The following is a 16,083-nucleotide window of genomic DNA, read 5'->3' on the forward strand; positions in this document are numbered from 1 at the left end:
CTCAGAGCAATGACATTTCAGAACACTACGATCTTCTTTTCTAAATATAATTCCTGATTAAAAGGAACCAAGGAGAATTTGTGGCTTCAAGGACTGGAAAAAGGAAATTATGAGTGAGCCTAGAAAATCTCCTTGCCCCAGAAAGTAAGGAAGTGCCCAAAAGTATATTGGGGACAGGCTAAAAGGAGTCAGGAGTCAGCTTGAGGCTCTTACTGTCTAAACCTTGGATAATTTGTGAATAACAATAAATAATGAAAATAATGGATTAAAATGCACTGAATAAAACAAGAAACCACAGCCCACACTGAAAGCAATAATAGAGGAAGAGGCAAAGTGCTTCCTTAAAGTATAATACCAACTCATAAACGTCAAAGAAACCACAAAATTAGAAAATTACTATTTTACAACCTGCAGGCAAGAATCACCAATGCAAGCTAAAACTAAAATAATTTAATATTCTCAAAGAATTTTCCCCAAAGAATAGTCAATAATTTAAAAAGAAAAAAGTAATTTCACAGAGGAGAAACCTAGCAGATACCAACTTAACCAAGTGATCAGTGTGACTCGTCATAAAACAAACCATCCTTGTGTGCCTCTGATGCAAAGCTCTGAAAAAAGCAGGGTTACTTATGCTGGATTTCTGCCAAAAATACATAACCTGAACCTGCTCATGAGGAAACAGCAGATAGATAAAAACTGAGCTGCATTCTACAAAATCACTTGTCTCTACTGAAATTATTGATGTTATGAAAGACTACGAAAGGTGACGGAACTTTTGTAGATTGAAAACATACTAAAGGGACACAAGGGATGTATTGTGTGGCTCTGAATAGGGTCTGGGACCATTGGGGGAAAACGATATTGCAGATGTTATTGGAACAATTAACAAAATTAGACTCGGGACTGTAGAATGTGCTATATTATACGGAAATGTTTGCATTATTCTTATAATGTTTTTAAGCTTGTGACTATTTCACAGTAAAGAGTTAAAAAAGTTTAGGAAAATTTATAAACTAACATATAGAAATGCAAATGGCTTAGAACAGTCAAAAGAATAAATTCAGAGTACTAAAAATAATGTTAAGAACAATTTTAAAGCTATAGTAATAAAAAAAGGTGTGCTATTGATACAAATATAGACAAATAGATCAAGACAACAGAGCCCAGAAAAAGATGCATTCATATATGGTCACCTGATTTATGCATATTCAATGGGTAAAAAGATGGTGCTTTAAATAAATCATGCTAGATCAATTAGCTATCTGTTTGAATAAAAAACCTGACATAAATAAAATCATATACTGAAATTAATTACAAATGAAACCTAGACCTAAAAGAGGAGCTTTCTTCTAAAGCTTTTAGAAGAAAACAGTAGACTATCTTTATTACCTCTGGGTAAGTCATGATTTCTTAAACAGGACACCAAGCAATAACATTCATAAAACATTATTTGGAGAATGTAAAGGCAAGTCATTGAACTGAAAGAAGATATTCATCTCACACACATTAAAGGACTCATATCAAAAGTACATAAGAAGCTCCTACAAACAAAAAGAAGACAAACAGGCTAGTTTAAAAATGAGCAAAAGGCTTGAATGACACCTCATATAAAAAGATACTCCAATGGCTGAGAAGTTGAAAGGAGCTCTGTGAAATTAAAACCTGAATGAAATATCAGAATGGCTATAACCGAAAAGAATGATGGCCTGCATTTCATGATGAGCTACGTATGGAATTCATACATAGCCAAAGCTGGTAAATTGACAGAACTACTTTGGAAATCTCTTTAGTAATACTCACTACCAGTAAACATATGCCTTCTCTGTGGTCTAAAAATTCCACTTTTAGTGGGACAAGTAAGAGAAATGAGCGCATTTGTCCACCAAACATATAGAAATATGTTCACGTCACTTGAATAATGTATGGTATACTGAATTCTACAATGAAGTACCATGTGCAGCAATAAAAACTAATAAAGAGCTGCCACATGCACCGACAGGGATATATCTCGCAGGCAATATATTGGGTGAGAGGAATCAGATATGAAATAGAAGATACTACACGATTCTATGCGAGATTCAAGAGCAGGCAAAATCAGTCTATCGTGACAGAAGACAGAACAGTGGTTACCTAGGGTTGGTATTGACAGCGAAGATGGCCCAGCGACTGGGAAGAGGCACCGGAAAAATGTTTTATATCTTAGCCTGGATGATATACACCTGCTATCCTTATACAGATGATACATACATGTGTAAAAATTCATTGTGCCATACTTTTAAGATGAGTGCATTTTGTTGTATGTGTATTATCCCTTGATCATAAATTTTTAAAAAACTTAAAGAGGGAAAGTTTTGTGTTTTTCTTTAACTTCATAATTCAATTCAGAGGTATCATTTTGAGAGTGTGAGAGATTTTATTCAAACAAGAAACCCAGAAACAATAAAGAATAAGATCCACGGATGCAGCGGCCAGGTTACATTCAGCAGCATGGCTCGCTCTGCTCCTCCGCGCCTGTAGGAGGAAAAGCGAGGCCATGAAAGGATTCCTGGGAGGTGTTTCTCCGAGACGCTGCAAGAGGATCCCTAGCCAAGGCAGCCAGTCTCGCCACCCCCTAGGTTTCCTTCCCGCCTCCTGCCGAGACGCCGCTCAACCCACACGCTGCGTGGACCAGCCCGGGTTTTCCTCGGAAACCTTGAGTCTGGACCTGATGCCAACACTCGAAACAAACCACACGCATCGCTAGAGGATGGTCGATATTCACAGAAGTGCTTGTGCTTCAGTTGGGTGGATCGATCCCCAACGCTTACCTCTTATGTCACTTTTTATTTCCCTTTCTTTTCTTGCGAACTTGGGGAATGGAATGCATATCCCGCATGCCCCAGTGGAACTCTCAGCTTTTCTGGGGCTGAAGACGTAGAAAGCTGAGGCAAAAAGACAACAAAACAAAACAAAACAACAATAACAAACCTATGGAGAGTGTGCACTGCGCATGCTCCGTAAAGCACCTCCCCTCCTTCTCCCCGTCTTTCTCTCCTACCCCCATCCCCGCAGGTCAAGCTGGGCAAAGGAGGAAAATCAAAGCCTGAAAGCTTGTCCTTTGAAGATTCTAGACTGTTGGCCTTGCATTTTGCTTTTGCACTTACGCCCAGAAAGCTTGCTTTGGATTTTCCCTTCCCTTCAACTCATTTAGCTTTAAAAAGAAGAAAAAAAAAAAATCTTGTTCTGGACTGCAACATGGGCAGAGGGGCTTTCCAAGGTAAAATGTTCAAATCTACCAAGCTGACCCATTAAGTCCAATAAGTAGAGCAAAGCATTCCAAATGCCAGAAGATACCATGTTGCATTCATTCATAATAATAACACATTGAATATATGAAAGAAAATAAAAGAATAAACCACACAGGGATGTAAAAAGAGCATCACATTTTCTTTTTCATTGGTTAAATTGCAAAAACTTCACAGGACACTTCTCATTATACTGATATTTTACAAAAACACTCAAGTATTGGTCTGTTTTTATTATAAACAACTTGTAAGCATTTGTATTCATGCTCAAATAATAAAGAATACAGCATGGAGTCTAAGATTTCGCTAAGTCAAAGAAGAAAACAAATGTTTACTGAGCTCCTACTCACCTAAGAGGCGGTGTGGCACACTCATTAAGACTGAGCCATTAAAGCTGACTGTCTGGGTTTTAACCCCCAGTCCTCAACCTCCTAGCTGTGTGATCTTGGGGAAATGAGTTAACTTCTCTGTGCTTTTTCTCCATCTTTGAAATGGGAATGATGTGCGAGAGTTAAAATGAGTTAATCTATGTAAAGCCTTCACATCAACCCTGTGCCCCTATTACAATATCAGCATAGCTTAGAATAAATCCACTAAGGTGAAAGACTAGCTTTCTGAGTGATTATTACAAATGAAAACAAACGCAATTTTCAACAGTTTTTGGAGTATGAAAATACCTTGAATGAAGCGCTCTTCATGGTTCAATCCAACAGAAGGTCTTTCGCTTTTTGACTTAGGGTCTGTCTCCTACATTTAACATTCATTTTCACCACTACTGTTTATTGGTATGTTAGTCTCTTTTTTTCCGTGGGAAAGGTACACATCGGGGGTGCTTTTTCCAAATACTCCCCAGGAAGCCACTTCTCCAAGCACGTAATCTTGGTAGTGCATAGGAGGAGTTCAGTAGACTTAGCAAGACGTGTGCGATGGAAGGGCTGCTTTCAGCAAACCATCTCACTCCTTCGCTATGGCGTACCTAGTTGAAGACGCGCCGGAGGGGCCGGCAACAGGTCAGAGAGCCCTGGAGAACCACTATGTCGTGTTGAAATGACAGGAGGAACCATCCCGTCGGACTCGGGGGCTCTCGACGACGAGGCGCCGCTCCCTGTGACCCTACTTCAGGCTCCCTGAGGGATCCCCAAGCCTCCCCGCCCCTGCGGAGCCCTGCCCCCTTCCCGGCCTCAAGCTCTGAGTCCATTCAAACCTGGCTTTCTTCGCCTCGCGCGTTGCCGAGCGTGTAATTGGGGAAACTCCTCCCCGCCGGGACCGCATCGGAGGCGCTGCCAGAGGAGCGGCCCCTTAGCTGCCCCAACCTCCGAGCGCGCGGGGGCCGCCCACCACGCAGACCCCATCGCACGGCACCGGCGCGCGGCTGGCGGCTGGCGGCAGGGTGGGCTGCGCTGCGCCCGGCCGCGGGGCTGCGTGGCCCGGGACCGCCGCGCCCACCGGTTCCCGCCGCCCCGCCGCGCGGACCCAGCGCCGGTGCGCGGGCGGGGGCGGCGCGCCACGGTGGCAGAGCATCCCGCGTGCACCCCGCGGAGCCGCGCGCAGACCCCTCGGCCGTCGGGGGCGCGGCCGGCCGCCTGAGCCCACACCTGTCTGGCCGCGGCGGCCCGGAGCCCGTGTCGCGCCGCAGTCAGCGGCATCGGAGGCAGCGAGGGCGAAGGCAGCCGCCGGAGGCGAGGCCCGCCCTCCGGAGGAAGCTGCGCCTGGCCGGAGGCCTCGGACCCCGCGGCCCGAGCTCCACCGCATCATGGCCCGGAAGCTGCTGCTCCTCCTTTGCCTGTTCTCCGGCTTGCACGCGCGGTAAGTGGCGCCGGGGCTCCGCATCCCCGGAGGCTCCGAGCCAGGCGGGAGGGCGGCTGGGGGCGCTGTCCGCCGGCCGGGAGTCCCGGCGCACCCTGCCGTCGGCTGTGCTGCGGTACAGCCCGCCAGGCCGGCGAGCAGGAGCCTCGGGGAAGTCGGCCTGCATCTCACCTGTCCCATCTCCCCCTGGACGCGACCATCTGCGTCTCGCAGCTGTGCGGCTGCAGCCTTATCTGCAGCCAGGAATATGGGGGCTGTGAGGTGAATGGGCTCTTCTCCTGAATTTTTTAGGGTCTGGTGGTTTTTCGGGGTTTTGAAAATCAATATTATAGGGGAGCGTTGGTGTCTACTTCCGTGTCTACCCCATATCCCTCCCGTCAAAGTGTTTCAGGGGCTCACACACACACACATTGAGCAGACAATTATGTATCGTTTCTATCACTCTGAAATTTCCCAGGACCCGGGAGTCACGGTTTCCTAGCTGTCCACTTTAGTCCGGTCTGTAGAGCAACCGGGCTGAAGGCAAGTGGAGGAGAACTGGGACAAGGTGGGCGGCTGGGGCCCTGGTTCTCAGCAAGGATTTCCCTTCCTAGGTCCTGCAAATACACACACACACACACACACACACACGCACACATGCATCCCTTCTAGATGAGCCACTTTTCACACTCAAGAACATACAACACCTACCCCCATGAAACAAGCGTGTTGAAATTAACAAGGCTTCTGCCTACTAACTGTAAGAAATTATCTCACCATAAATACCCTAACCTTCCTCCCAGAACACCAACCATCTAATGGGAGCTTAGAAAGACTCCAGGAAGAGAAGAAGAGGGCTCATGAGGATTGAAGGGTAGTGGGACCAGACGGGTTAAACCCTGTTGCTGTAAATACAACTGGAGATTCTGGGTTTGGTTTCTTTAATTTTGTCTCCCAGACTAGATCTCTGGCCCAGGGCCTGCAGATTGTCCTGTGCTTTCGAAATTAGAGTAGCTCCCTTCCTCTCCCCCCATCGCCACCCCAAGAGTCTCAGGGCACCCCAACCCCCAGAACACTCTTGTTTTGACACTTCTTCATTTCCTGGATCTGGGAGCTAGAGAACGAGAGAGCGTCCCTGTGGGCCATCAGCCCTGCAGGTGTCAGCAAGAAATGCTAAGAAGTCTTGCATTTTCATTCATATTTGTGAAGTACCAAGGAACTAGGAAGGCACATTTACAAATTTCAATTCTCACTCTCCACCTTTGACAGGGGTATTTGGCCCTGAGGAATAAAGCTCTGACCCTCCCCTCCATACCACTTGTCTTCACTATGAGTTGAGAGTGTGAAAGGCAGGCGGTGTGTGCCAGGGATGGCAGACTCGAGGGTGACTCACAGGCACCTCTCTCAACTAGGCAGAGCACTCCTTGGGCCTTTCAACTTAAATTTCTTCCTGTCTAAGGAGAGAACTAGGAAGGGCAATGGAAGTGTACTTTCTGAGGCTGATTCTGTCTGGATGTATCTCTGTTTAGAGACAGACAGCACCAGGCATAACATGGAGGTCTGAAGTCGTATCTAGATCTGAAGTCGTGTCTGCATGACCTTTCTATTGCCACTGACTGGAGGAAGTGACCTGCGGTTAAGGGTTGGATAATCACCTGTTTAGATCTATAGATACTTAACATGCTAGGAGGAAAACTACCTATTGTCCTCACTACTTTATGTGCTTAGTAGGAAGATATCGTAGTATCTAACTTGAAACAGTTTTCTAGAGATTCCCAAAAACACACCCAGTCTCTTGGGATTCTTCATCTTTCCATTTTGCCAAGGCAGATATAATGATTTTAATATATCCTATGTCTGGGTTGGTTCCCTGGCCTTCAAAACAGAGGTTGCATATTAGTTGAAAAAAATCCAAATTTTAAACTAATTTTATTGCTGTATGCCTCTCCTTTGAAAGTGTCTTTGTTCTTTGAATGAGTTTTTACACACATGTGAAATAATCTGATGTCTAGTGTCATCTTCCAAAACTGTTGTTAATTCTCAGAGGATTTTCATTTGCACTTCAGAATGTCTTCCTCGTGTTGAAGTGCCCTGGAAAAGGTTCTGAGAGTTGTACTCTATGGTGATGGCTTGGCAACTCCCTGGAGGGAAAAGTGCCCCATTCTGATACCATGGATGAGCTTATTGTACATTAAATGCGCTAAGTCACACCTGGACCTTGGTAATACTTGGAAGATGCTTAACTGCTTTCTAAAGTTTAGGAGCTCCTCTTATTGTTTAAAAATACTTCAGACTTTGTTTCTGGCCTTCTAGTTGAAGAGAAAGTGTAAGACATGAAAATAACAGTTGAGGGTTGAGAAGTTTTTTTTTTATTTTTAAAGATTGGCGCCTGAGCTAACATCTGTTGCCAATCTTATTTTCTTTTTCTTCTTCTTCTTCCCAAAGCCCCCAGTACATAGTTGTATATTCTAGTTGTAGGTCCTTCTGGTTGTGCTGTGTGGGATGCTGCTTCTATTTCCTTCTCTGAAGTCCTGCAGCAAACTGACATGGGATCAGGATTGGGAGAGCCCAGTGTTGGCCACTGAGGGGCCAAGAGCATCTCTGCCCACTGTCCACCCCAACCCAGCCAGGGTCCCGTTTTCCCTCCTAAAGGGATGGAAGAGAGCACTGCTTCTTTTCCTTTCTGTTCTACCTCACTCTCACCTACCCTGGCCTCTAAGGAAAAAGCTTTTGAAATTTCAGGAAAACGCTCTCATCACCACTAGAGGGAGAATTAGGCTCAGTGTAATACCTGTTACTTAAGTAGCTCAAAGCAGTTTTCAGAAGCTAAGGCTGTGTATACAGAGAACTGATGAAGAGTTAGGTTGCTCAGTCTGTGTCCATATGACCACTAGGGCAATAGAAAATAACAGCATGGAGAACATGCTGGTCTGTGCTGGTGAGCTGTCTTTGGGCATGGAGGAGGGGAGGAAAAAAGAGGTTAAGGGAGAAGGGGAGAGTAGGGGAGGGCAGGAGAAGAGAGGACAGGGAAAGAGACAGACAGCAGAGGGAGAGAGGAAAGCACAGTGGCTGAATTGGAACATGTCCTAAGAATGGTGTATGTGATTCCTTGGGGGCAGACTGGCCCTATGTCCACAATCCCCCAAATGCTTTTGCTCTAGAATGAATTGCCAGGTCCTGTGTGCAGTGATTGGCTCCAGCTATCCATGTCCTACAGAACCTGCTTCAACCTACTTTTTTTTGCAAGATGATAAAATTAATATTCCTGACAAAATAAAATATTCTACAGTGACATTTTAAATTCTGTAGTGTTATTTTTGTAAAAGTCCAGTTTGACAAATAATGAAATAAATATCTGTCCCAAATTTTTTACGTTCCTGTTGATGGCAAATAAAAGTCCACGGCCTTTTTTATAGTTTCTATGGATGGCATTCTGCCCAATAGGTATTTAAGAAATAGAATAACAGTGTAAGATCAGCCTAGGAAAACCTTAAGGCAATCTGTAAGGTATATGCCATGTACTCATTATCAGAATCTTATAAACATGTGTGTATTCATCCAGAACTAGACTGACACTGCTCTAGTCTATGTTAAGCCTAGTTGACACTCATAAAAAGATTCATGTATATAATATATGATATAAACATATGATTATATATAATATATGTTATATAACTATTATTGTAACAATATAATATTTATGATTCTGAAGTTTTAAACAAAGTAGAGATAATAACTTTAAAAAGTTTATTCTTTTCATTTATTTCATGCTCATTATAGATAATTTAGAAAATTCCAGAAATTAACTTCAGTAAATTTCGATCCAGAGCACAACTGCCCTGAGATGGTATTAACATTTTGGCTCCTGTCTCGGAAGCCAAACAGAAATGAGCTCATATCCAATCAGGACAAATAAAACTCAATGAAATTTTCTGTTGCATATTGTACTCTTTTTACCTGAGGAAAAACCATTAAGGCACGCACACTGACATACTATAAAGGAGAAAGTTTGTTGGTTTGTTTTACGAGCTTTCTTGCCCTGGTAAATGGCAGTCTACCTGGAAATGCTGCTTTAAGGCAAAAGAGGACTCTCCTCTTTTCAAACCCGAATGGCTGTGTTGTTGAGACGGCCTCACTCGCTAAGAAAACTAGCTTGTCATTTCAAGGCATCTCCATTCAAGTACTCCTGTCAGTGTGTATCTCCCAGGAGAGGCTGCTGTTATGCTCAGCCCTGCACGAGACAAGCTCAGAGATGCTCAAGAGTTCGTTTAGATCTGTTTATTAAGGGGCCAAATGATCAAGACATATTAGAAATATTTTAATTTTTAATGTCTGTATTGGCCTGCTCTGTAAGAGGTGAATCACTTTGTGTAGTAGGAGGCATGTAAGATAGCCAGAAGGTGTTTGCCAGCCAACATCTCTGTTCCTTGTTACCCACATGAGTGCTGCCCAGGAGGACCATTTCATAATATCTCCATATCTGCCTAGACCAGAGGTTCCAATCTCCATGAGAAGCACAGAAGTCAGACTCAACTCTTCTTAGTGAGCACATTCTGCAAAAGCTCTTCTCACCCTCAAGTAATTGAGGTCTTGGCAGTGGGGGGGCGGGCGGGGGGCGGTGACATGATGAAGACACCATTTTGCAAACATCTGGAAGGTTTGTGCCTTGACTTTCAGAGGTTCTCAAGGTGGATCCAAGGAAGGCTGATTGCCTGCTGCTTAATCTTCTCACATTGATTTACTTATCACAGTGTCTGTAGTTTAACTTGGACATGGAACATTTTGTGACATTTAATGAAAATATTATGTCATATTAATGGCAGTAGGATCCTTCCTGTTGAATCCTTTCTAATTTGTGTTTCATTTTATTTTTTAATTTTAGAGGTAATCCATTGATTGGGCTGAGGGTATGGGGGACTTTCTGCATATTTCCTTGGTGCCCTGGAGCCAATCCTCCAACTTATGTGTCACACTTTGTGCCATAATTACAGATCCAGAAAGATGGAAGAGGATGAATATGAAGATTCATCGTCAAACCAAAAGTGGGTCTTGGCTCCAAAATCCCAAGATACTGATGTAACACTTATTCTCAACAAGTTGCTAAGAGAATATGATAAAAAACTGAGGCCGGACATTGGAAGTGAGTGTTGATGTTTGTTATTCCTATAGAAAATACACTGTTTCCTTTTATTTCCTCTATTATGATGTATTTTTTGTTTTTATCTTTAAATAATTATAAATTCACCGGACGTTGCAAAGATAGTGCATCATCACACGGTTCATGCCTATCACGTGATATCAAAACCAGGAAGTTGACTTTGGTAAAATGTGTGTACATGGTTCTGTCATCTTATCATGTGTAGATTTGTGTAGCAATCACTGCAGTCGTGATACAGAACTGTTTCATCGCCATGCTGATCCCCCTTCTGCTACTCCTTTATAGTCTGACCCACTTCCCTCCTCCAAAATTCCTAATTCCTGTCAGCCACTAATTTGTTTTCCACTTCTCTATTTTCGTCATTTTGAGAATATTACATACATGCAGTCGGTCGTTTGAGACTAGCTTTTCTTTACTCAGCAAAATGATTTTGGGATTCATTCAAGTTATTGTGCGTATGAATAGTTTATTCTTTCTCATTGCTGAGTAATCTTCCGTGGTACAAATGTACCACAGTTTGTTTATCCATTTACCTATTGAGGAACATTTTGGTTGTTTCTAGTTTTTGTCTGTGACAAATAAAATGACTGTGTGCATTTGTATACAGGTTCTTATGTGGATGAGATTTTTGTTCTCTGGGATAAATGCCTAGGAATCTAATTCCAGGTCAGATGATTAATGTTTGTTTAGTTTTTAAAGAAACTGTCAAACTCTTTTCTAAAGTGGCTGTACCATTTTCTACTCCCACCAGCAATGTATGAGAGATCGAGTTTCTCTGTATCCTTACCAGCTAATGGTGTTGTTCCTATTTTTTTATTTTAGTTACTCTAATAAGTGTTATGTCTAATGGGCTGATATCTCATTGTGGTCTTAATTTGCATTTCCCTAATGGTGAGTGATATGGAACTGTTTTTATGTGCTTATTTGCCAAAAGTATACCCTCTTCATTGAAATATCTCTTCATATTAGTTGACCCTGTAAAAATTGGATTATTTTGTTTTATTTTTTCTATTCATATTGAGTTCTTCATATATTCTGGATATGATTCCTTTGTCAAAGGTAGTTTGCAGATCTTTTTCTCTCAGTGTGTAGCTTGTCTTTTCATTCTCTCAACGAGATCTTTCACCGACTAAGTTTTTAATATTGATGGACTCTAATTTATTGAGTTTTAATCTTTTATGGAACATGCTTTTGGAGTAATGTCTAAGAACTCTTCATGAAACTCTGGTTCCTGATGATTTCCTCCTCTATTTTCTTCTAAAAGTTTTATAATTTTATGTTTTACATTTAATTCAGTATCTATTTTAAGTTAACTTTCATATAAAATCAAAGTGAAGATTTAGAGCTAAGTTCCTTTTTTTTTTTTTTGGTTTATGGATATCCAGTTACTCTATCACCATTTGTTGAAAAGACTGTCCTTCCTTCATCTGTCAAATTGCATTTGCACATATGTCAGAAATCAGTTTTGATTACTATAGCTATATAATAAGCCTTGAAATTGCATAGAGTAATTCAACCTCTTTATTCCCCTGTTTCAAAATTATTTTAACTTTTATAATCCATTTATTGTATATATGAATTTTAGGATTATCTTGTCTATATCTACAAAAAATCTTGTGTTAAATTTTTGTATCAATTTGGGAAGACATCTTTACTATGTTGAGTATTCCAATCCATAAATATGACGTTTTTCCATTTATTTAGGTCTTTAATTTCTTACATCCAGTGTTTTACAGTTTTTAGTGTACAGGTTTTGAACATATTTTGTTAGATCTGCGCCTAAGTATTTAATGTTTTTGGAGTGATTGTAGGTGGTACTATATTTTAAAATCCCTTTTTACCTGTATTCATTGGCAGTATACAGAAATCCAATTGATTTTTGTAAGTTGCTGTTGTGTCCTCTGACTTGCTGAATTCACTTACTAATTTTAGAATGTTTTGATAGGTTCCTTAGAATTTTCTGTGGACGCCATCATGTCATTTGTAAATGACAGTTTTATGTCTTGCTTTCCAATCTGTATACTGTTTATTTCCTTTTCTTGCCTTATTGCATCAGCTAGAACTTCCAACACCACATTGAATAACAGTAGTGTCAGTGGACATCTTGCCTTGTTCCAGATCTTAGAGGAAAAGTAATCAGTCTTTCACCATTAAGTGTGATGTTGACTAGAGGTATTTTGTATATATTCTTTATCAAGTTGAGAAAGTTCCTTCTAGTCCTAGTTTTCTGAGAGAATTTTTTTTTTATCTTGAAAGGGTGTTGAATTTTGCTAAATGCTTTTTCTGGGTCAGTTGATATGATCATGCAGTTGTTTTTTGGCCAGTTAATAGAATGGACTAGATTGATTGATTTTAAAATGTTGAAGCAGCCTTCCATCCTAGAATAAACCTCACTTAGTTGTCATGTTTAATGATACTATTTTTTGTATGTGTGTGAGGAAGATTGGCCCTGAGCTAACATGTTGCCAATCTTCCCGCTTTTGCTTGAGGAAGATTGTCACTGAGCTAACATCTGTGCCAGTAATCCTCTGTTTTATGTGGGATACCGCCACAGCATGGCTTGACAAGCAGTGTTAGGCCTGTGGCAGGATCCAAACATGTGAACCCTTGGCTACTGAAGCAGAGTGTGCAAACTTAACCATTATGCCACCAGGTCAATCCATAAAGATGCTATTTTTTTAAAACTCTTTTTACGTATTGCTGAATTTCTTTTACTAGTATTTTTTTAAGGATGTTTGTATCTCCATTCATGAGGGATGCTGGTCTGTAGTTTTCTTTTTCCTTTTTTTTTTTTGCTTTTTAGCAATCTTTGGTTTTGGTGTCAGGTAATACTAGCTTCATAAAATGAGTTGGGAAGGCTTCCTTATCTTTGTTTTCCAGAAGAGGTTGTGTAAGAGTTTGTGCTAACTCTTCTTTAAATATTTCATAGAATTCTCCAATGATACTTCTGGGTCAGGAGATTTATTTTCTGGGATTTTCTTCATTACAAATTCATTTCCTTAGTAGTTGTAAGTCTTTTCAAATTGTCAGTTGCATATTAGGTGAGTTGTGATAGTTTTGCTTTTCAAGGAATTGGCCCATTTCTTTTGAAATGTTAAATTTTTGTGTGTGGAAGTGTTCATGATAGGAATATTGTAATATTAGGATGGTTTTAGTACTGTAGGTCCTATAATAATATCCTCTGCCTCATTTCTGCTATTGGTACTTTGTGTCGTCTTTCTTTTTTCTTTGTCATCTTGCTAGAAGTTTGTTTCATTGACCTTTTCAAAGAATCAACCCTTTGTTTCATTGTTTTTCTCTTTTCAATTTAATTAAATTTTGCCTTTATTTTTATTATTTTCTTTCTTCTGCTTGCTTTGGGTTTATTTTGTTCTTCTTTGAGGTAGCAGTTAGAGTCTTGACTTCAGACTATTCTTCTTTTCTAATGCAAGCATTTAGTGCTCTAAATTGCCCTCTCTGCACTGCTTTAGCTGCATCTCACAGATTTTGATATGTTGCATTTTCATTTTTCTTTCAGTTCAATGCTTTTTTTATATCCCTTTAGATTTTTGTCCTTAGCTCATGGATTATTTGGAAATGTCTTTTTAGTTTCCAAGTGTTTGGAAGTTTTCCTGTTATCTGTTACTGATTTCTAGTTTGCTTCCATTGTGATTTGAGAACATACTTTGTATGAGTTCAGTTCTTTTAAATTTGTTAGTGTTTGATTTGTGTCCCAGGATGTTGTCTGTTATGGTGAATGCTCTATGGGCACTTGAAAAGAATGTATATTCTGCTGTTGATAGATGGTTTGGATCCTCCTGTTTGATAATATTGTTGAGTTCTTTTATATCTTTGCTAACTTTTCTGTCTAGTTTTTCTATGAGTTGTTATGATAGATTAAAAATCAGTGGGTTAAAAAGCTGATCCAAGATTGAGACAAGCGTGTGTTTGGCCAAGAGAGAAATATATACAATTGCTGGCACAGGCCTGCATTGTATTCATGGTTGTGGTCAGAGAACATGGAGATTGCAGGAGACATGTTTTTCATACGATGCACCCAGGCTATGATTTATTTCCTCTTTTCTGTGGAGCTCAATTTCTTGTAGAGCCCAATGGCTTGCCGTCTCTCACTCTACCCCAGCCACCCTGTTCATCTCTTTTCCCAAGTTTGAGGCTCAGGTCTCCAATTTATCTGTAGCATGACGTAGAATTATACTGGTTCCAGTAGGTCTAGAATTTCAAAATCCTTGTGGTGTAGTATGCAAGAAGGTTTGGAGATGCAGGACCAGTGCAATATTTGAGCAGTCATATTATTTTTCTATGTCTCAGTTGCCTCTTCCATACAATCAAGGAGGGTGACCAAATTACTCTTAAACTTCCTTCCAGCTTTAAGATATTTATTCAGTGAGTATACATTTAAATTATCATTGCACAAGCTAAATTCACTTGTCACCAAAGTCTTCCTGTCATAATTAGATAAAAGGTCCCTCCAGGGTGAAGAGTGGCAACAATTCTGCATTTATATGGAAAGAGAAAATTGAGAAAGTATTGCTGATTTTCTCATTAATTGTTAGACACTGTGCTTGACCTTAGAGCAAAGATAAGTAAGACTTCCTACTTGCCCTTCTTGGAATTTGGTCCAATTGGTCCTTTCCTTATCCTGTACTAGAACACAGCAAAGCACCTTTTATCCATGGTATTATTTGGTACCACACTCGTCCTCTGAGATTGAAAATTGAACATGGGTAGAAAGTGGGTAAGCTCGGCTTCCAACCCAGATCTCTCTGACTATAGCTAGATTACTTAGCCACTGCACTGTTTATAGAAAATACAAGACAAGCTTATTCCAAAACAGGACACTCGTCTTTCACCCACACATAACCTGGAAGGGGATATAGTAAGGCTTTGTTACATGCGACAGGCGAGTAGAATTCACAATTCTAAGGATTTTACTTTTCCATCATGTACATAAGGAATTGTGAATTCTCTAAATGAAACAGAGTAGTACACACTAAGAATGAAGGCTTCTTTTTTAGAAGGCAGCTACTCTAACGTCTCATGTCATTTGCTCCTCAGAAATCATTATCATATATCAGAAGAGCTCTGTGGTTTTTGAGTAAAGGAGATTTAAGAAAACAATGAAATATAAAACCATAAAGCAGGATACTCCTTTTGGGTGTGATGACTTTAGAATTCCACCATGCACATTGTCATGGTCCTTGGGACAGCAGAGTGAACTGATAAAAGTCCCCAGGTTTACTGGGGCATCATAGGATTCCTCTTCCTGTCTCATTTAAGTGCTAAAAAATGCCTCATTGGTAGAATCCAGCAACTCACTCACATTCAATCAGAATAACTGCCCAAGAACAGCTCTCCTGGTAGAAGATACTGAGTTAGACACCATTTTCTTCATAGTTTAGAACGTCTCTGATTTAAAGGATAATTTTCTGTAAAAATATGAATTCCTTTTCTTTTCTCACTAGTTTTTTCACATGTAGCCTGTTTTAGTTGTTATAACCATCAGGCCTCCTCATCACGGCACAATCGACTTATATGTACATAACGTAGTGCTGCACATGGATTTATCAGTTTATTGCAATTACCAGTGTATTCGCTCACCTCCCTTATCACTGTCTCCCTCTCTCAGCCAGTCAGCGCATGTTTACTGACCATTCACTCTGTTCCAAGCCCTGGGCCATGGACATGCGGCCAGCAACATAGATACTATCCACATTTGTGTTCTTCTGATGGGGAGGGAGAGGAGAAGGGATCTTCAAAGAGCAATTAGGGGTGGATATTGATAGTCCCACTTTGGAGTAAAGCGAGCCTGTTCAAGACACTCCCTGACTTAAATTTCTTGAAAACTCCACTTTCTTC

The 16,083-nt window shown here is 40.9% G+C and overlaps 1 protein-coding gene across 1 annotated transcript in view; it reads left to right on the forward strand.

The window, feature by feature from the left end:
- The first annotated feature begins 4,617 nt into the window (after positions 1-4,617).
- GABRG3 (gamma-aminobutyric acid type A receptor subunit gamma3) overlaps positions 4,618-16,083 on the forward strand; it is a 591,608-nt gene continuing 580,142 nt past the window's right edge. Inside the window, exons 1-2 of the mRNA XM_044763427.2 lie at positions 4,618-5,090; positions 10,061-10,209. Coding sequence (XP_044619362.1) covers positions 5,038-5,090; positions 10,061-10,209 — 202 coding nt within the window. The 5' untranslated portion in view covers positions 4,618-5,037. The remainder of the gene's footprint in view (positions 5,091-10,060; positions 10,210-16,083) is intronic.

This window comes from Equus asinus, chromosome 2, assembly GCF_041296235.1.
Source record: "Equus asinus isolate D_3611 breed Donkey chromosome 2, EquAss-T2T_v2, whole genome shotgun sequence".
In the NCBI taxonomy this organism is placed as follows: domain Eukaryota; kingdom Metazoa; phylum Chordata; class Mammalia; order Perissodactyla; family Equidae; genus Equus; species Equus asinus.